Genomic DNA, 22,635 nt, shown 5'->3' with positions numbered 1-22,635 from the left:
CCACCAGTCTGTGGTCATGGAGTCCGCCCTGAAGAAGACTGGGTGCTCCCGTACCCATGCCTCTGCCTCCCCGGGACGAGAGCACAGGGAGCTGGTTTACTTGGGCAGGAAAGATTTCCAAGGCACCATGCTTGTGGCCCGCATCACCGCCTATCAGCTATACATGACCCAGTATAACCGCAATCTCTGGAAGCGGGTCAAGGCCTTTCAGAGGGCCTGCCGCAACAATAGCGGGAGGCCCTCTCGGCTATTGTCCTGCTGGGTCTCGAGGCTGGAAAGCAAGAGGTGCGTTCCACTTATGATGTCTTCGAGACAGCGGCCCACGTAGTTGTGGTGGGCATTGGCGCCAGGAGAATGGCATGGCTCAGAGCCTCTGGCCTCCAGCCGTAGGGCCAAGACAGGCTAGCCAGTCTCCCCTGCACAGTTGAAAACCTCTTCGGGGATAAAGTCTGAGATGTAGTATTGTAATTAAAGGACCATCATGACACCCTTCAACAACTTTCCGCCAGTGCTTCTGACATCCCATCCTCGGCCAAGAAGTCCTCTAGGCCTGGGTTCTGGAAGCCCTTTTACAGGCAGAGGAAATATTCTCTGGCCTCTAGGGCTCGCACACCTCTTGCCTAGACCCCAGCTGGCGCCCAAGCCAGCCTTAACCACGGGCTTTTGACTGGCGGCAAGGGAGCGGTATTCAGTTGACTGTACCTCTAACATCTGATCCCCCAGTCAGAGGCAGGCTCCTGAGCTTCACCTGTCACTGGATTTCAGCTGGCTCCCGGAGGCCTCTTCCCCCATATCCATCGTGAGGGTTCGTCAGCCCAACTGGTCATACTTCAGATGGAACTCTCCGCCCTCCTTGTAGCGGGCGCAGTAGAACCGGTCCCTCGCTATCAGCAGGGCCGAGGGTTCTACTCGAGATATTTCCTCATTCTGAAGAAGAATGGTGGCTTATTTATTTATTTATTTATGTGTTTTTATATACAAGAACCACATAGCAAATAAAACTAAAGAAGGATACCACAGACTCCTAACCCTAAGACATCTGAAACCATTTCTCAACCCCTACGATTTCAGAACTGTACTACAACTTCTTATCTTCTCCACCTTCGACTATTGCAACTCCTTACTAATTGGAATACCTTTTTCATCCCTCAAACCACTCCAAATACTGCAGAACTCAGCTGCCAGAGATGTAACTGGAACAAAAAGAAGTGAACACATAACACCAATATTGACCTCACTTCACTGGCTCCCTATTACTGCATGTATTGCTTACAAATCAATGACCATAATCCACAAAATCCTAAACAATGATCATCAAGGTCTTAACACCCTAAACATAATCCCTCAAAATCCTCCAAGAAACCTACGCTCTAATAACTCAGGTTACCTAAACATTCCCCCTATCAAAGATGCGTATCTGGCAACCACAAGAGAAAGAGCCTTTTCAATTGCCTCACCTAAACTTTGGAACACCCTACCTAAATTCCTGAGAACCCAACCCGACCTAAAAACATTCAAAAAAGACCCAAAAACACTAATGTTCCACAAATTCTACATTGACCTTCAGACGTCTGATCATCCCAACTCTCAACTGAACTCTCACTTGTAAACCTCTTTATACATTCTCTTCACCCTGAACCTGCATACCCTCCCATCCAACCTAATAATGCTCTCTGGTCTTGATATGCTTATTTCTGATATTGTTCACATTGCTTTTCTGTTACACAACTGCTAAGAAAAATGTATACTTTTGTAAACCGTTGTGATGGCTCTACCGAATGACGGTATATAAAACTCAACAAATAAATAAATAAATACCGGGATATGTTGGGAACATTATCTCGGTTTACAGTTAACTTAACACAGCAAGGAGCTTTACAGAGAACAGGTAACAAAATGTAACATCAGTAAACTGCATATAGTGTTGATTAACCGTGAATGACCTCAGGGCATTGAACAAGTTTCTTGCAAGAGAAAAGTTCAAAATGGTCTCTCTGGGCATGCTGATCCCACTCCTCAGAAGAGGAGACTGGCTTTGCTCCCTCGATCTCAAGGAGGCTTATGCTCACATAGCCATCTTCCCCGGCCACCGGAAGTACCTCCGCTTTGTTTTGGGGAAGGCCCATTACCAGTACAAGGTGCGCTAGCCTCAGCCCCCCGCTTATTCACCAAATGCCCAGCCAGTGGTTGCTGCTTATCTCAAGCATCGGTCGGTACATGTCTTCCCGTACCTAGACGACTGGTTGGTCAAGAGTGATTCCCATGCAGGGCCTTGGGTGCTCTGGCCCTAAGGGTGCAGACGCTACAGACTTTAGGGTTTGTTATCAACTAAGCCAAGTCTCATCTCTGTTCATTTCCCCAGCTGGACTTCATAGGAGCCAGAATGGGTATGGCGCAAGCGAGGACATTTCTGCCAAGGATCGGGCTTTTGCCCTCTCCTCGCTGGTCACCCTTCTACAGAACAGCCAGCAGGTATCCGCCTGCCTTCTGCTGGGCCACATGGTGGCTTCCGTCCATGTTGACCCTCCCTCACCTGCCTATGCATGCGGAGGGCGCAGTGGACCCACCCTCGAGATTCACATCGCAGTCACAGACCCTCTATGAGTCTCTATATCTTGGTGGGAAGATCTCTCCAACTTGGAAAGGAGGCTGCCCCTCCTCAGATGGTCCTCACCACAATGCCTCTCCTCAGGGCTGGGGAGCCCATGTGAATGGTATCCACATGCAGGGTTTCTGGACCACCTCCAAAGCCCGCTGTCAAATAAACTTCCTAGAGCTTCGGGCAATCTGTTACACCCTGTGGGTGTTCAGAGACCAATTGTCACACAGGGAAATCCTGATTCGAACAGACAACCAAATAGCCATGCGGTATATCAACAAGCAGAACGGCACAGGCTCGTTCCTGCTCTGTCTGGAGGCAGTGCAAGTGTGGACCTGGGCCCTGTCACAAGGGATGTCCCTGCGGGCCACATACCTGCCGGGACATCTGAATGTGCTGGCGCACCTTCTAAGCCACTCCTTCCAGCCTCATGAGTGGTCCCTCAACCTGAAGATAGCGGCCAAACTGTTTCACCGGTGGGGCACACCGGATGTGAACCTGTTTGCCCTGCCCCACAACCGCGAAGTCAGCAAATTCTGCTCCCTGTGGTTGAAGGGCGGGCAACCGGTCTGCGATGCATTCTCCCTTCACTGGAGGAAGGGTCTGCTATATGCCTACCCTCCTCTGCCTCTCCTCTTGAAGACGTTACTGAAACTTTAACAGGATGGAAGGCCCATGATACCTGTGGCACCCTTTTGGTCCCAACAGGTCTGGTTTCTGCATCTGCAATACCTATCAGTGCGGCCACCCGTCCAGCTGGGGATGGTGCCCGACCTCATCTTCCAGAATCAGGGCACCCTGCGCCACCCAAACCTCCAGGTGTTGGCGCTGCCGGAATGGATGTTGAGCGCGTAGTCCTTCAGCCCCTGGCGCTCTCGGACTCCGGTCTCCCAGGTACTGGTGGCGTATTGGATGCCTTCCACCAGGAAGTCCTACAGTTTGAAATGGAAAAGGTTTTCCATCTGGTGTGCAGGGCATGATTTGAATCCTTTCTCATGTCCCCTCCCTAAACTGTTGGACGGCCTGTAGCACCTTTCCGAGTCTGGGCTTCAAACCAGCTCAGTCAGGGTCCACCTTAACGCTATCAACGCGTACCATCGAGGGGTCGCTGGTGCTCCCATCTCAGTGCAACCTTTAGTAGGCCGTTTCATGCGGGGTCTCCTCCAGCTGAAGCCCCCTCTTCGGCCTCCTGTAGCATTCTGGGATCTCAACCTTGTCCTGGCACAGCTCATGCGCTCTCCTTTTGAGCCGCTACAGTCCTGTGATCTGAAGTTCCTTACTTGGAAAGTTATGTTTCTGGTAGCAATTACTTCAGCTCGCAGGGTCAGCTGTAAGAGGTTCTTCCACAATCGTGTAGTCTTTGTGTACACGTCCTAAGTTTCTGCCCAAGATTGTGACTGATTTCCACCTCAGTCTATCATCTTATCCACCTTCTTTCCAAGGCCTCATTCCCACTCAGGGGAACAGGCTCTTCATACCTTGGACTGCAAAAGGGTCTTGGCTTTCTGCCTAGATTGCACGGCCAACCACAGGCAGTCCACCCAGCTTTTTGTATCTTTTGATTCTAACAGGCTGGGAGTGGCGGTGGGTAAACAGACCCTGTCGCATTGGCTGGCGGATTGCATTGCTTTTTTCTATGCGCAGGCGGGTCTTCCGCTAACCGGCAGAATAAAGGCTCAGTCTGTACAGGCTATGGCAACGTCGGTGGCTCATTTGCGTGCAGTTCCCGTCGTTGAAATTGGCCGAGCTGCAACCTGGAGTTCTCTTCACACATTCACGGCTCATTACTGCTTGGACAAGGACAGGTGTCAGGACAGTGCCTTCGGCCAATCCATCCTGCACAATCTGTTCTAGACATAAACCCAACTCTTCCTGTCCGTGGTTCTGTGGGAACCAGACAGTCCTCAGCCGACCCACTGCATCGCAGTTGTTGTTGTGCCCGTTTTGCACCTTGTTCGATCGCTGTTGGTCTCTTCTGTTGTAGAGGACAGTCTGGAGCTTGGTACTCACCCATATGTGAGGACTACCATCCTGCTTGTCCTAGGAATAAGTGCAGTTGCTTACTTGTAACAGGTGTTCTCCAAGGACAGCAGGATGTTAGTTCTCAGGAATCCCGCCCGCCTCCCCATGGAGTTGGGTTCTCCTTCCGGTTTGTTGTTTTATTTTTTTGCTCATATTTTTTTTCTGTTACGAGACTTAAGGGGGACCTCGTGTGGATGCGCAGATAGCAGCAGTCTGGGCATGCTCAGTGTGCCGGTAGCTTCTAGAAACTTTGACAAAAAGTTTCCGTGCCGGGCTCCATCTGATGACGTCACCCGTATGTGAGGACTAACATCCTGCTCTCCTAGGAGAGCACCTGTTACAGGTAAGCAACTGTGCTTTCCCTGGTTTGTAGCTCGCTGTTCTAACCATTAGGCTACTCCTCCACTCCAGAGAAGAAGGAGGAGAACATGTAAGTTGTAACTAGAAGAGGATGAAAAGGAACAAGCAACTTTGCATAGGAAATTTTAAGTTGGTGTGCAAAAACTTCCTAGAAAGTGTTTTGGTATTATATGGTATGATACAATAAATCCTCTGTATTTACTCTGTCTAGTTTTCTTATTTGACACAGCAGAAAACCAAAAGTACTATACTGTTACAAAATAGACGCTTCAAATAATTATTTGACCAGTCATAATAGGCTTCATCTTTAGAGCATTGTAGCGAGATGATTGGCCTTATTTTTAATCATCGGTCAAAGTCTCAAGTTTTAAGGCAATTTTTATATATATTTTTTTCTTTTGCTAAGTGAACCCTTCATGCAATTCATGTGACTTAACTTATAATATCGCTGAAGCCATAAGATGTCAACACGCCCGACATGGGTCCATGTTTCAAACGCTAATGGTTCTTTGTCAAGGGCTGGATTTCGGCGTCTAGGAGATAAAACAATGTTATCTCAAATAAAGATATAAAGAATTTACATAAATCCAAAGAAATATTTTCAAAGTGGGCTACACATCAATGTTCAAACAATTTGATAGACACCTACTGTATTTGTAGTTCTTCGGGGTTTAAGATTTCAGCAATGGCGTTTCGACATATGTTTCCTGCAAGGCACCGGAAATGTAGTCATAATATATACCGTGAGGTTAACGCTAATTGATGACGTAAAAATCATCAGGTAAGTGTGTACTATTCTACAGCCAGGTTAAGCCCATTGGGATGGACCGTATTTAATTTGAAAATCCAATATTGTTCTCTATAGTTCAGAATCGCTTTGGTGTTACCTACTCTGGGATTATTTTGAACCAATTCGATTATCCGCCATTTGATTTCATCGAAGGAATGTTGATGTAATATGCAATGCGAAACAATAGGGGCTTGATGTTTGGAAGTGGCCAAACAGCTCCGATGTTCAGTGAGTCTCATCTTGATAGAACGTTTCGTTCTTCCTACATATAGTAAACTACATGGGCATTGTAGAACGTAAATCACATTTGTTGAAGTGCAATCAGTATGATGATAGGCTATATGAGTATTGCCTCGAGAATCTGTCCAGTCAGAGCCAACTATGGCTTGACTACAGAACGAACATTTATCGCAGGGCCAGTGCCCTGCAGTATTTGTTGTTATGATATCCAGCGATGAGGGCAAATAAGAATGGATTAGTACATCTTTCAAATTTTTGCCCCGATTATAAGCAATGATGGGACGGTTTTTAAAAATAGGATGCATCTTGAGAATGGGCCAATGATGAAATATCAATTGAGCAATTTGAGGCGCCAATGCGGAGAAGGGTAACACACAAGTTAAATTAGCCATCTCAGGTTCTTTGTTGTCGAGTAACAACTATTCTCGTTCTGCATTATAAGCCCGTTTGTATGCTTTTTTTATATATTTAAATGGATAACCACGTTGTAAAAATTTCTGTATCATAATCTTTGATTGTGAAATAAAATCCATTTTATGAGAGCATAACCGGTGTAGATGGAGGAATTGACTGACCGGTAAATTTTTCCACAGATAAAGGATGAAAACTGGAAAAATGTAAATAAGTGTTCTTAGCGCAGGGTTTGACTAAAAGATTAGACGTAAGATGTTGATCTTCTTTACTGATGAGAATATCAAGGAATTCAATTTTGTGAAAATCATAATGAATAGTAAACTGTAAATGGCTATCTAAAGAATTAAGCCACTGTAAGAAAACAGTGAGAGACTCTTCATCAGAATTCCATAGAAAAAAGTTAAGTCACATGAATTGCATGAAGGGTTCACTTAGCAAAAGAAAAAAATATATATAAAAATTGCCTTAAAACATGGGACTTTGACCGATGATTAAAAATAAGGCCAATCATCTCGCTACAATGCTCTAAAGATGAAGCCTATTATGACTGGTCAAATAATTATTTGAAGCGTCTATTTTATAACAGTATAGTACTTTTGGTTTTCTGCTGTGTCAGATTTGGATCCAGCCATAGTACTTTAATTTTTCACCACTGGGCTTTTGTGAGTTATTGTTGATAGTTTTCTTATTTTCCATAAAGCATAAAAGAGTTTTAAAAAATGTCAGAATTGCTTATATGGAATATAAGGCCATAGGAGTGTGTTTTCTGGTAGAAAGTGTGTTCTGATTCTGCCTTTCTCCCTCTTGATTGCAGGGGCCACATAAATATTTGAGCACTTTTAGATGAGGCAGTGCCCAAGTGTGGGCAGACTTTCTAGCTGCTTGTTTTTATTTCGTGCTGGCATCGCAGCATGCGCATGCCCTCTGCACTTCTTCCTCTGTTCAATGAAAATAGAAAGTGAGCTTTGTACATAGTTTAACAAATTTGATAATTACTACTGGAGGAACTCTGCACCATTGCACAATGCTGAATACATGTTCTTTGCAGAATTTGAGCTGCATTGTGCCCCATCCACCGTGTAGTAGCACTGAAGTTTAAACCGTGTGTTGTAAAGTTCGTACAGTGGTGGCCGAGAAGTGATGTACTACATGTGGAGGGGGCTTATTGATATATGACTGCCTTGCCAACATGTATTCATCTATCGCAGCAAATAACTTTTGGCCATATGTTTTTGCTAAGCCCTAAGAAGGAGTGACTTGAGCTTTGTGTGCAAGGGCTAAACAGCAGCAAAAAAAAGGTGTGACTTATCCCTTTCTGGTTTTGCCATGTGTTTTATGTGGGTTCATAAATGCAATTAGAGTTTCCTTGACTTACCCTTGATGTGTGAACTCTGTATTTACCCTCTCTCTCTCTCTTTGCTTTTGCATGCCTTCCCGACTGGATTGCACTAGTGAAGAAGAAAGTGAGGTAAGGACAATGTGCATTTTAGTTTTTTCTTTCTTTAAATGCTGTCTTTGATATTGAACAAATGGTAGCAGGAAATAGCTGACTCAAAAGCCAAAATGATTCAAATAGGGAATTCTGTTGTGCGCATTGGCCGAGGATTATAAAACTGGGGTTGAAAGTCTGCACACAAACCAGAAAATGTGCCCCAAGAAAAGGCCTAGGGCACATTAAAACATGATTTATATGTGTAAGTTATATTTTATGCACAGAAATCATGATTTGTGCATAAAATATGAATTCTGCATAAAAAAAGGTGTTCTGCATGTAGTTAGGCACGTACCTTTTGTGCTCTTAGCTTATGTTGTACTCCTAACTTCAGTTAACTCGGGCTCTCTCTCCATTCAATTCTTTATTGGCCATAGCAGTGATAACCCAAGTGTGGGAACCATATGTAAATTTTCTAGGCCTTAAGTGTGTGGTTTTCACAGCATTGATTTTTTTTTTTTTTTTGTTTAAGCACACACAGGAGAAAGGAACTAGAAATGTAATTCCAAGGCTAAAAGAACATGATCAGTCAGTTCAAATTTCTGAACTGATTCACTGTTGAAGTGGCTCACAGAGCGGAAAGTTGTAGCATCGCAAACTATACATGATGGATACATAGTGCAGCCTTCTGAGAATGAGAGGGATGACTGTCTGCAAGAAAATGAAAACCAGAAGTGTAGAAACTGATACAGAATTTGGTTTACTGCTTCCTGCCTCTGAACCTTTGGAGTACTGCCTAATACCTAGCTCAGAGCTTCCCAAACTTGTCCTGATGACCCCCCAAGGCTAGTCGATTTCACTGAAAACGCATGAAATAAATTTGAATATACTGGATCTCCAGTGCATGCCCTGAAAGGCCCCAATATAAATCCCTGGTACTTAAAAAAAAAAAAAAAAAATCAGCAACACTATACTGAAACAGGTCTTTAATATTTTCGGGGAGGACTGGCTCAGTGGCAGTGCCGTGCGTTGTGATGTGGAGGGCTTGGGTTTGGTTATTTCATGTTGCCATCATTTTCCCGGATTGGCCAAGCCCGAGGTTGCTGCAGAGGCCATGTTCACAGCCCCTGGGTGGGGAGGGAAGGGAGGCTGACACCTTGTGGCTGGACTTAGGGCCCGAGAGGACAGGATTCTAGAAGGAGCCCTGAGGACTCTCATGGCAATAACTGGGGGGGATTGGGTTATAAAGTAGGGGACAAAACTCAGGTAGTCTCAAATGAATGCTTCCAACTGAGTTAGAATCCCAAAGGAGCAGGAGGAAAAAAGGTTTTACAAATTCTGTATCTGTCCAAAGAGAGAGAGAGCTGTTCAGGTGCTTGTGTGTAAGCTCTTATTCTTTTCAGTAGAGCTTACAAAAGCTGCTGAATTTTGGGGACTCTTAACACACCAAGATTTTGTCATGAGCGATTATTTGAGTGGCTTGAAAGGTGTTCTTTCTCTTGTGCATCTTCACGGCCTCCACAGGTTCCTTTCTTTTCTCCACTATCCCTTCTCCATCCTCCCTCTTGCTGACTTCTCTGCCACCCAAGCTGCCTCCTGCAGTTTTCAGCAGCTAAAGAGTTGGACTCCACCAGCCATTTGGGCCTCTCCTGCTTTCTTCAGTGGCTGGCGGGATAGGCTTTGCTAGCTACCTGGAAGTACCACAAGAAACAGGGATGTTTCAGGCCACTTAAAAAAACAAAAAAAGTACAGTGTATTATATACCTCTTTTGAACACCAGTAGAAACATGGAATCTGATGGCAGATGTTTACCATAAAGCCCATGTCGTCTGTCTAATTTACTTTCTGGCTTTCCTGTTCACTTCTTTTAATTTAGGTTCTTGTTTGCTTATTACATGCCCTCTTGAATTCTGTTACTGATTTTTGCTTCCACTATTTGCTCTGTGAAGCTGTTCCTGCTTCCACCACCTTTTCTGTGAAGAAATATTTTCCACTGTTACTTCTGAGTCTGCCCTGTTTGTTCCTGGTATCATGACATCTTCTAGAATTTCTTTCCCCTGAAAATTATGGCTGCTTAGCCATAGTTTATCTTTTGGAGTATTTGACTGTCTCTATCATATCTCCCTCTCTCACATTCGGTTCTTAGGATTTATGGTGCAGACTGCACGATTTTGGTAGCCTTTCTTTGGCCTGCCTCTATTAAATCTGTACCCAACTGTGTCAAGATGGTCTCCTGAAATGGAGAAAATACTGCAGACGAGGTCTTGCCAGTGACTTGTACAGAGGCATTATTGTTTCCTTTTTTTTCTTTCTACTGGTTATACCTCTTTCTGTGTATCCTGGCATTCTTCTAGGTCTAGCCACTGCCTTGTGGCCCAGTTTTGCAACCTAGAGATTATCAGCTATGATCAGTCTGGGACTCTCTCCTGTTTGCAGATTATTTCAAACCTCCCCGCTCCTCCTCCCCCTCCCACCAACACACAGAAGCGTTAATTTTCAAATGAATTTACACACTTAAAAGCTGACTATATTGTAGACATTTTTAAAAACCCATTTGCACAAAGTGCTCTTACTCGCATAAAACCTACCGACAAGTCAATAGTATATATTGTAACTGATTTCAAAAGGCCACCTTTGTGGGTAAAGTGCATTCATGTGCATAAAACATAGTTTTAAGTGTGTAAATCCTTTTGAAAATTACCCCCATTATATATTGCTAACTTGGGTTTCTGTACTTCACATATTATTTTACTTTAGTTTATTCTCTTATGCATTAAAACTTAGCTGCAAACTTGACCCTTCTTATCTCTCCTCATCTTGTCTATGCCATCAAGAGTGTCCACTCTGTTGCAGACCTTTATATCATCTGCAAAAAGACACACTTTTCCCATTACTTTTGAAAATATTAAACAGAGAGCTGGCCTGTTTTCTGTCTAACTTCTGCTCTACATGCTGGTTGTGACTGGAAAAGTGGCAGAGGCAGTTTTCTGAAGTTGTGGGGTGGGAGGGGGGTCTGCTCTCATTAAATGGTAACGCCTACAAGTCAGACTTAGGGTGTACACATGAGGTTCCAGGAGGCGCCACAGTCTGTGGCCCCTGGCTGAGGATAACCACTGCTGTGGTTGGGGCTAGGTGGAAGAGTTATAAAAAAAAAAAAAAGGGTGGCGTGGGGGGAAGGCCCCTCAGGTACTTGCAAATGAAGTTAATAGAACTGTGAGCCCAATGCTCTGGTTCCAATTGAACCGAAAGCTCGAGGGAGCATGATGAAACTGCTAGACCAAAGAAAATGAATATCTCTTTATCTATCTGTCACTATTCTGCTTTGGATCCTGCAACCCATTAGCCAGCAATAGCAAGAAAATATTGAATTGTAGCCAAGCAAATTATAAAACGCAATTCAAAAACATTTTTGCAGAAAAGTATTGCAGAGCCTGTTTCACTTACAAGTATGCAGGAACTGTTGGTAAAGAGAGCACTGGGGAAAATATTAGTTACCATGCTTGATGATTAGTTATTTCTTAACTAGGCTCCTTGATGTGACTTTTGATTTTTTTTTTTTCTTGTTTTTGCAGGGCAAGAATGAAAATACTCAGATGCCTGGTTTTATCAAAGCCTCAGTATTCAAAGGTGTTGCATCTAGTCGCTTCTTACCGAAAGGCACAAAAACCAAGGTCAATCTAGAGGAACAAGGAAGACAGAAGGTTTCCTTCAGCTTCAGTTCAACAAAGAAAACTTTGCAGAACAGGTTCCTCACAGCATTGGGGAATGAAAAGCAACAAAATGAGACTCAGAATTCTTCAACTCTACTCATCCACACCACTGACCATATATCAAAAATTAAAGCAGACTTAGCAGATACCACTAGTGTATCAGATGAGCCTTCTCCACCAAAACTAAAAGTGGAGTTGAGCAAGATTCACTTTAAGAAACACCTTCTCAGTGTTACATCTAAGTTGCCAACAACAACACTGACGCCGGCAGCAGTAGCACTACCACCAGCACCGCCAACAGTACCATTATCTCCACCAATATCCTTAGCAAAGGAAACAGCTTCAACACCATCTCCAAAAGCAGCAACGGTATCAACACCACCACCAACAGAAGCAGCAGCAGCATCTCCGCCGTCGCCGCCGCCACCACCACCACCACCAGTAGTGATCAGCATCCCATTAACACCTTCATCACAAACAGCAACTGGAGAAGATTCAACATCAGTAACAATTCTGTCTCTCAAACAACCATCAGATTCTGTAGATCAAGAATCTCCAGAGGATGTTAAGGTGGATTGTAGAGCAAATCATTCAGAAGAACTTGTAGCTCAGAAAATTTCTGAGCACACCAATATATCTCCACAGAAAGATGATTCCCATATTGGGAAGGAGGAAGACCTTCCTGAAAGTTCAAAAACTGTTTCTCCACACATTGAAAAGCAGAGTTCCAAAATGAAGTTCTCTCAACCTGATGGAACATTACTTGGTTCTGAATCTGATGGTGACTCTATACAGACATCTTCAAGTCATAGGTCCCATGAACAAAAAACTCCAGCCAGTGCAGAAAAAGACAAAGATTTGAAAAAGAGCTCCATATCTTCAAGAAGTGCTGATCCAGGAAAATACAATACGCGGTCAAAATCTGAAAGAGAGGAAAAACGTTCCAGTTATTCAAAATCTGACCGAGATTCTCGGTATACAGCTTCTCGTTCTAGGTCTGATAGGGATAGAAGACGAAGCAGATCTCGTTCAAGATCAAGGTCGGATAGAAGTTCTCGAACTAGTTCAACTTATTCACGATCGGAACGTTCACATTACTATGAATATGACCGAAGATACCACAGGAACTCACCTTATAGGGAGAGGACTAGATATTCTCGTTCGTATGCGGATAGTAGGACAAGAGAGAGTTCCGATTCAGAAGAAGAATATAGAAGAACGCATTCTAGGTTCAGTGACTCAAGGCATACCTCATCTTACTCTTCATCTTATAGAGATTCTAGGACGTCTTCCTACTCCAAATCAGACCGTGACAATAAAACAGAATCATTTTACACTGAATCAGAGAAACGAGGAAGGTCGTCTTCAAAATCAGAAAGAGAATGTAGAAAGATTTCAGACTCAGAAGTAATAAAAAAGTGTTCTCCTCTTAAGGAATTGGCATGTAGAATTGGGGCATCTCATTCTAAAATGGATAGTAATATGAGTTCATCACTTTCTAAGTCTGTCCCTTCAAAACCAGTAGCAGGAAGATATGATAAAATAAAAAACTCAGTTTGTTCAGAATCCGATGAGGAAAGCAAATCTAGCTATGTAGATGTAAAGATGCCTTGTAAACTAAAAAGTGATGAATTGGATATTATTTTATCAAAAATACAAGGCAAGAAAAGGGCTGCTGCTTCTTCCCAATCAACTCCATTAAAAGATTTGCCTAGTTGTAAAAACATTAAAGCTGAGTTAAAAGAGGATTCCTTTTGTTCAGGATCTAATGAACGTGCAGGAAACAATAACCCTGTTGTTGATGAGAAAGCAGAAATGTTATTAAATTTAAAATGTGATGAAATGAAAGACTGTTCTCCTATGGAATTGAATATAAATAGGACTCCTGAGAAGAGATGTACTTTAGTACCTTTCTATGAATCTGATACAGAGGATGTTGTATATTCAGATGATCCATGTGACCTATCTTCACTGTCACCTATAAGACAAACTGACAAATTACATGCTTTGTCAGCTAATAAACTTCAACAAATATGTGAATCTAAAGATAATATAGATAATTCTGCTATAAAGTCCAATGAGTTAAACAGTTGTTTTGAAAAAATAGAAGTTCCTCTTCCTCCTGCTGCTGCTGAAAATTATTCCTCTCCATTTGTCGATGCAGGTAAGACGTCATTATTTGAAAAATCAGAAGAAGTACAGATACCACATAATGAAACCAAAGATTCAGACCAGTCCTGTAGTGCAGATAATGTTGAGCCTCTGTTGTACCATTCCGAAGCTGAAACAGCTATTGAACTTACAGTTGTTGAGTGTGCAAATACTGAAGAGTCATGGGAGACTTTTAGGGGCATTGAGGAAGAAACACAACCTGTGGCACATGATCATGGAAATGTTGAAGATTTTAATCCATCTGAAACTGTACAGAGTGAAGAACAGTGTATTGAGATTAAGTTGGATTGTACAAATCCTGACTGCCATTTGGATTGTCCTGTAGTTAATTCAAAAAATGATACTTTTAATAAAGAATGGTCTTCAGAAATGACATTTCAAACTGAAAATGTATCCCAGTCTGAATGTTTTCCCACCGTTGTAGATATTGCGATTAAAAACAGAAAAGAACCCATGGAACAACTAGAGCCTGAAGAGACTCATAAGATAGAATGCCAGAGTGCACAGCCGTGTTTTGAAAGTGCAAAATTACCTTTTGCACTTGCAGAATCTTTTCAGGATGAGGAGAAACCAGAGAGAGACCTGAAAGAAGAAGAAAAAGTTGAAGAAGTTCCGATCCTCCCTGCTGAGAGCATAGAGTTGCAATCTACAGAATACTCAATTACCAAGGATAAAGAAGAAGAATCTATAAATGTACCATGTATCTCAAAGGTTTCACCTCCATTGTGCTATGTCATACCTTCAGAGTATGCAGAAGTTGTAATATTGGAGCCCAAGTGTGACAGTAGTGGAAATGCCTCTGAACATATTTCTGCCAATGATACGTATTACTCGGACACTGCAGATAGTGCAAGCGAACGGGAGAGTGATGAAAGTGATACAGATGATTCTGATGATAGCAGCATTCCAAGGAACCGTCTTCAGTCTGTTGTGGTAGTTCCAAAGACCTCAACTCTGATGATGGAAGAAACTAGTCCTTGTTCTTCTCAGAGTAGCCACAGTAGTCAGAGGTACACTGTGTCCTGGGAAGATGAAAACATTGAACCTAATAAACTTCCTCATGAAGGAAAAACGGAGCATACAGCATACATAAACAGTGACCACAATGATAAAAAGCTGCATTCTCCTTCCAGAGAGTCAAACAAGAGCCCAGAAATGTCCTCTGTTGATCCAAGTAGGAAGCAAGATGAGGACCTTGAACCAGATTGTCACCAACCGCAAAGTGATGGAGTTGATAGTACTAGCCAAACAGACATAAATATAGACAGTAATAGCAAACCAAATCTAGATGCTAGTACGGTAATCAAAGGAGTGCAGCCCTTTATCAAGCCTTTAAATAAGCTTTGTGAAGAGCAGCCGGCTTGTCCTTCCAATAATTTTCATGGTACTTCACATAAATCCCACCAGCAGCAGCTTCCAAGTTCTACTAATAAACCAGACAGTAGACAGGGGGGCTCTTGCCCAAATCGTTCACATGATAATGGGGATTTTTCTAAAATAGATGGTTTTCATTCAACAGAAGACTTGGGTAACCTAGGTTGGGACTTCTCCCAGCCAGAAAAACCCAGTAGTACATACCAGCAACCTGACAGCAGTTATGGTACGTATTCAGCATATGGCTACCAGCAGCATGGCTCTGGACGTTATGTTGAATCACATAATTACTGGAGGAACAATGGCTACTGGGACCCAAAATCACACAGCAAGTTTTCTAAATTTGGTTATGAGAGAATGCAAGGTCAAATGCCAGACTCCTTGACAGATTATTATGATGAATGTGATGATGGGCACTACATTTGGGAAGATGAATGCAGACGCAATCAGCCTAGTCGGTCTAATAAGCTTCAGAGTCAGGACCCTAGAGAAAAGGGTTCAGTGCAAGCACATGAGATTAGCAGCAATTCCACAAAAGAACCAGCCCCTACAAATGAGAAGGAGCCAGCAAGACTGGTGAATAAAAATGACATGAGAGATCGGGGTCCCCCCAAGAAACGGCGGCAAGATGTGGAAACTGAATCTGAGAGTGATGGTGACTCGAAAAACCGAAAGAAAGTGAAAGCAGAGGGTCCACTACTAGAGTCTTCGCCTTCAGTAACAGCATGCATTGGTCCTCTGTGTGTCATGGATGATTTCAGAGATCCACAGCACTGGAAGGATTGTGCTAAGCAAGGGAAAATGCCTTCATACTTTGACCTAATTGAAGAAAACGTGTACTTAACAGAAAGGTAATCAAAGAGATGAAAACTTTTTCTGCAGTGTTGTTATTGCTCTTAATATAGGTGTGTGTGTTTGTGTGTGTATGTATATATAGAGAGATAGATAAAAAAAAAGATAATACATATATATATATAGATATAGAGTGCATTCAGAAATATTCAGATGCCTTCACTTTTTCCATATTTTGTTACATTACAGCCTTATTCTTAAATGGATAATATGCATTTTCACCCTCCTCAATCTACACACAATACCCCATAATGACAAAGCGAAATCAGGTTTGTAGAAATGTGTGCAAATTAATAATTAAAAAAAAAACCCCAAAAAAACTCCTGAAAGATCATATTTACATAAGTATTCAGACCCTTTACTCAGTATTTTGTTGAAGCACCCTTTGCAGCGATTACAGTTTCAAGTCTTTTGGATATGACGCTACAATCTTGGTACACCTGGATTTAGGGATTTTCTCCCATTCTATGCAGATCCCCTCAAGCTCTGTCAGGTTGGATGGGAAGCATCGATGCACAACTATTTTCAGGACACTCCAGAGATGTTTGATCAGGTTCAAGTCTGGGCTCTGGTTGGGCCACTCAAGGACATTCATAGACTTATCCCGAAGCTACTTCTACATTGTCTTAGCTGTGTGCTTAGGATTGTTGTCCTGTTGGAAGGTGAGTTGTCACCCCAGTCTGAGGTTGAGAGCACTCTGAAGCAGGTTTTAATCGATGATCTCTCTATACTTTTGCTCTGTTCATCGTTCCCTCAGTCCTGACTAGTCTCCCAGTTCCTGCAGCTGAGAAACATCCCCACAGCATGATGCTGCCACCACCATGGTTCATCGTAGGGATGCTATTTGCTAGGCGATGACATAACGCTTTGTATTCAGGCCAGAGTTCAATCTTGGTTTCATCAGACCAGAGAATCTTGTTTCTCATGCTCTGAGAGTTCTTTAAGTTACTCTTAGCAGACTGTCATGTGCCTTTTACTGAGGAGTAACTTCAGTCTGGCCACCATAAAGTCTGTACTATAAAGGCCTGATTAGTGGAATGCTGCAGAGATAGATGTCTTCTTGGAAGTTTCTCTCATCTCCTCAGCAGAAGTCTGAAGCTCTGTCAGAGTGACAGAGCTTCTCCCTGACCAAGGCCCTTCTTCCTTGATTTCTCAGTTTGAGCGAGCGGCCAGCTCTAGGAAGAATCCTGGTGGTTCCGAACTTCCATTTAAGAATGATAGAGGCCACTGTGTTCATGGCTTTGATTTTGTTCTGACATGCACTGTCAACTGTGGGACCTTGTATAGACAGGTGTATGCTTTTCCAAATCATGACCTGTCAATTAAATTTAACCACAGGTGGACTCCAATCAAGTTATAGAAACATCTCAAGGATGATCAATGGAAACAGTATGCACCTGAGCTCAACTTTGAGTTTCATAGCAAAGAGTCTGAATACTTAACAGTATTATAAATATGATATTTCAGGTTTATTTTTTTTAATTAATTTGCATAAATTTCTACAAATCTGCTTTTGTTGTTATGGGGTATTGTGTGTAGATTGAGCAGGGAAAAAATGCATATTATCCATTTTAGATTAAAGCTGTAATGTAATGAAATGTGGAAAAATTGAAGAGGTTTGACCAAAAAAGAAGTGTGACACCTGTGGACGAGTGCCCCCTTACAGTGCTCCAGGGTTGTGCACATGGGAAAACTGCATAAATATCTAAGGAGTGGCAATAGATCTAACTCTCTTAGTACAGCATCATTTCCCAACTTGTCTGAGCCATTCTAACACTCCCCCATTTGCAAGGTCTTTGACCGCAAGGTTGAATTCAACTGCCTGTACACCATTGACACATAAGAGGCATCATTCCCTTGATGTGTCGAAAAGATACAAAGAATTTTCACAAGGTGCATAAGTTCCAGCAGCATAGGGCCTTTCCTCTTTGTCGTCCACTAGCACAGACCTCATCCTAACATGGTGCATTGAAGCACCAGAAACCCAACTAATCAATGCACGCCTATGCTGCATTGACTCACTCAAAGCATGGAGCCTCGACGTTTCTGATGCTTCCGGTGCACAGATACATGATGTTGCAAGGAATATCTGCCCTCCCACAATGATACATGATGCACAGATGCAAGTCATGCCAATGCAATTGATGCATCTTGACTCTTCTGATACAGCCATATAATGTCTTGTGTACCTGTTGCATGCCAGGATGCTTTTATTGCGCTCCATTTTGTCCCTGGAAATTTTTCTTCAAGGGTACAGCCCAAAAAGAGCACATGATCCTCTGTCACCCAGAGATTCTGCTTCATTTTCCTGGGACCCAAGAGGATTATCTACACAAAAATGTATTAGCCATCTGAGATCTCCATAAGAAGGATTAAGAGTACCCTTACCTCCATATGAATATTTTCAGCAGTACCAACTCCAGCCTATTTCAACATAGCATTGTCAACTTTAGGCCAGGGCCCACTTTCTGATACCATCATCCAATCCCCATCCTTCCTTTTGGATAGCGGGATGAATTCACCTTTTCTTAGACAATTCGCGTCAAATAATCAAGGACTCTTGAGTCCTCACTGTTGTGCAGTATGGGTACTGGTTGCATTTCTCCCAACCTTCATCCAACATTATTTACTACCCAGATCAGATCCCTCTCACCTCCCACAGGTTCATCTGGAAGTACAGTCTCTTCTACAACACCAGGCAGTGGAGGTCCTCCTTGCATCACAACACCAGCAGGGTTTCTATTCCAGATATTTTCTCATCTCCAAAAAGTTATTTGGGGGGGGGGGGGGTTATGGCTGATCCAGGAGAAATTCAAAACGAACTCTCTCAACACAGTTCTCCCATTCATTCAGCACAGTGAATGGTTGTGTGCCCTAGATATCAAGGATGCCTGTACTCACATTCCAATCCACCTGACCCATTGGCATTACCTCTGGTTCCAAGTGGATTTGTCCCACTACCAATATAAAATCCTTCCTTTTGGTTTCTCCTCTGTCTCCAGAATCTTTACCAAATACTTTGCAGTAGTAACATCGAACTTTCAACACCAGGATATTCATGTTTTCTCATATGTGGATAACTGTCTAATCACAGCAAATTCTTGAGAAGCCATATGTCTTCTTCAGAGCTTAGGGTTTCTCATCAACTTTGAGAAATCCAACCTAGAACCCACATAGAACCTTCAGTTCATAGGCACCCGCAGAGACTCCTTACTTCAAAGGGCTTTCTTGCCCACCAATCAGAGATAGACCATAATCTTGCTCATCAAAATGCAGTTTGCCATTCCAAGATTCACTGCCAGAAAACTATTTGTTCTACTTAGTCATATGGTGTCAGCCATCTATGTAGTTCTCCTAATTTTCATGTTATTTTCAGCGCAGTCTGCAATCTCAGTGGGGTCAGGTCACTCAACCACTGTCTTTACTAATATAAACCGCATTGCTGATGACAAGGGAATTGCAATGGTGGTTGCATCCTCATGTATTGTAGGATGATACTCCACTCCAGAGGTTGGGGAGCTCATGTCTGACTCTTCCGAACTCAGGGTCTTTGGTCTCTGCAAGAATCTTTCTTCCAGATTAATCTCATAGAGCTAAGAGTGATATGGTATGCTTTTTCCACTTTCATGCATCTTCTCCACAAAAAGAGCATTCTAATTCAAACAATTGGATTGCCTTGTTTTACATAAACAAGCAGGGAGAACAAAATTGTGATTTCTTTGCTAGGAAGTACTGAAAATCTGAAACTGGGCAGAACCCTGCAAGCCATTTACATGCTCTAACCATTAGGAGTAGCCTAGTGGTTAAAGCAGAGGACTACAAACCAGGGAAGCCAGGGTTCAAATCCTACTGCAGCTCCTTGCCTTTCATTGCCTCAGATATAAAGTTAGATTGTGTGCCTTCTGGATTCAGTTTTTGAATATTATTCACTTTGAAATGGTTAAAAGTTGGAATATAGAATCAGAATAAATAAAACATTCAAGTGGATCATCTCAGCAGAGTGTTTCAACCTTGCAAATGGTTTCTTCATCAGTCAGTAGCAAACAAACTGTTTGCCTTCTGGAGCCTATTGACAGTGGATCTGTTTGCATCACAACAAAACACTAAAGTAAATCAGTTTTTCTTTAGTCTCTATTCTTCTTACTCTATTCTTCTTCTCAGGCTAACCCAAGACTCTTTCCTTCTTGACAAAGACTCATGTATGCTTTCCCACCAATACAACTTATTGCCAAGAAAATACAGAAATTCTTCAAGATTGAGTCTGCCTGATTCTCATAGCACTGGCATGATCAAGACAAATTTGGTATGTGTACCTGGTCGAGCTTTCTAGCAATCCTACCATACTTCTCTGGACAAATCATGCTCTTCTAACTCAGGATGATGAGATGCTTTCATCCCAATATTTCAGCCCTCAACCTCGCAGCATGGATGCTGAATGTTCAGTGATTGCCAGTTTTTACTTGCCATTGGCAATAGAGGAAATAAGAACATAAGAACGTGCCATACTGGGTCAGACCAAGGGTCCATCAAGCCCAGCATCCTGTCTCCAACAGTGGCCAATCCAGGCCATAAGAAACTGGCAAGTACTCAAAAACTAAGTCTATCCCATGCCTCTGTTGCTAGTAATAGCAGTGGCTATTCTCTAAGTCAACTTAATTAATAGCAGGTAATGGACTTCTCCTCCAAGAACTTACCCAATCCTTTTTTAAACCCAGCTACACTAACTGCACTAACCACATCCCCTGGCAACAAATTCCAGATTTAATTGTGTGTTGGGTGAAAAAGAACTTTCTCCGATTAGTTTTAAATATGCCACATGCTAACTTCATGGAGTGCCCCCTAGTCCTTCTATTATCCGAAAGAGTAAATAACTGATTCACATTTACCCATTCTAGACCTCTCATGATTTTAAACATCTCTATCATATCCCCAGTCAGCCGACTCTTCTCCAAGCTGAACAGTAGTAACCTCTTTATTCTTTCCTCATAGGGGAGCTGTTCCATCCCCTTTATCATTTTGGTTGCCCTTCTCTGTACCTTCTCTATCGCAACTATATCTTTTTTGAGATGCGGCAACCAGAATTGTACACAGTATTCAAGGTGTAGTCTCACTATGGAGCGATACAGAGGCATTATGATATTTTCTGTTTATTTACCATTCCCTTTCTAATAATTCCCAACATTCTGTTTGCTTTTTTGAATGCCGCAGCACACTGAACCGATGAATTCAATGTGTTATCCAATATGACGCCTAGATCTCTTTCCTAATATGGAACCTAAAATTGTGTGATTATAGCATGGGTTATTTTTCCCTATATGCATCACCTTTCACTTATCCACATTAAATTTCATCTGCCATTTGGATACCCAATTTTCTAGTCTTACAAGGTCTTCCTGCAATTTATCATAATCAGCCTGTGATTTAACTACTCTGAATAATTTTGTATCATCTGCAAATTTGGTTACCTAACTCGTCATATTCCTTTCCAAATCATTTATAAATATATTGAAAAGCACGGGTCCCAGTACAGATCCCTGAGGCACTCCATTGAGAAAATTGTCCATTTAATCCTACTCTCTGTTTACTCACCTTTATGTACATGTTTATTAACCCCTTCAAAATAGTGAAGCAGATTTGTGAGGCAAATCTTGCCTTGGGTAAAGCCATGCTGACTTTGTTCCATTAAATCATGTCTTTCTATATGTTCTGTGATTTTGATATTTAGAACACTTTCCACTATTTTTCCTGGCACTGAAGTCATTCTAACTGGACTGTAGTTCTCCAGATTGCCCCTGGAGCCCTTTTTAAATATTGGGATTACATTAGCCACCCTCCAGTCTTTTAATGATAGGTTACAAATTTTTACTAATAGATCTGAAATTTCATATTTGAGTTCCTTCAGAACCCTGGCTGTATACCATCCGGTCCAGGTGATTTACTACTCTTCAGTTTGTCACTCAGGCCTACCACATCTTCTAGGTTCACCGTGATTTGGTTCAGTCCATGAAAACCTTATCCGTAAGGGGTATCTCCCCAAAATCCTCTTCAGTAAACACTGAAAAAAGAAATAGTTTAATCTTTCCGCAATGGCCTTATCTTCTCTAAGTACCCCTTTAACCCCTCGATCATCTAACAGTCCAACTGACTACCTCGCAGGCTTTCTGCTTCGGATCTATTTTAAAACGTTTTTACTGTGAGTTTTTGCTTCTACGGCCAACTTCTTTTCAAATTCTCTCTTAGCCTGTCTCATCAATGTCTTACATTTAACTTGCCAACGCTTATGCTTTTATCCTATTTTCTTTTGTTGAATCCTGTTGCGTTCGTGCCTGCTCTTGTCCTCGCTCCACCCTCTCTACCTCTGAGGCGACTCCCTTCGGGTCTGATGGACAGTTGCTGCCGCAGCTTCTCCTTGCCATTTCTTCCCGGAGTCCCCGGGCTGGCCTGACTCTGCGGATTTGCCATGTTCCTGATGACGTAGGCTGCGCGCGCTCCGAAGTTTGTACCAGGAAGGGCGCGAACCTCATGGGCGTCCCCCCATAGTGACATCATCCGCTTCCAATATAAAAGGTCTTTGCTTACGCTTACGAATCGAGTTAGCAAGGGATTAATTGCGGGGATTATCTCGACCCGCTTCATTCTCCGCTGCTCTGCCTCTTGTACTCAAATCCGC

The 22,635-nt window shown here is 42.6% G+C and overlaps 1 protein-coding gene across 6 annotated transcripts in view; it reads left to right on the top strand.

Moving 5' to 3' along the window:
• The window catches only part of SETD2 (SET domain containing 2, histone lysine methyltransferase), a 384,325-nt gene that overhangs the window by 73,010 nt on the left and 288,680 nt on the right, over nucleotides 1-22,635 (top strand). For 3 of the 6 annotated variants that reach the window (XM_029588239.1, XM_029588242.1, XM_029588240.1), the window contains 2 exons: nucleotides 7,878-7,893; nucleotides 11,430-15,964. In XM_029588239.1, coding sequence (XP_029444099.1) covers nucleotides 7,878-7,893; nucleotides 11,430-15,964 — 4,551 coding nt within the window. Of the gene's footprint in view, nucleotides 1-7,853; nucleotides 7,894-11,429; nucleotides 15,965-22,635 lie in introns of all 6 variants that reach the window. The other 3 variants (XM_029588243.1, XM_029588244.1, XM_029588241.1) reach the window with 2 other exon arrangements.

Source organism: Rhinatrema bivittatum, chromosome 2 (assembly GCF_901001135.1).
Source record: "Rhinatrema bivittatum chromosome 2, aRhiBiv1.1, whole genome shotgun sequence".
NCBI lineage: Eukaryota > Metazoa > Chordata > Amphibia > Gymnophiona > Rhinatrematidae > Rhinatrema > Rhinatrema bivittatum.
The sequence above is the reverse complement of the archived record's forward strand: the minus strand, read 5'-3'. Positions and strand labels throughout refer to the sequence as shown.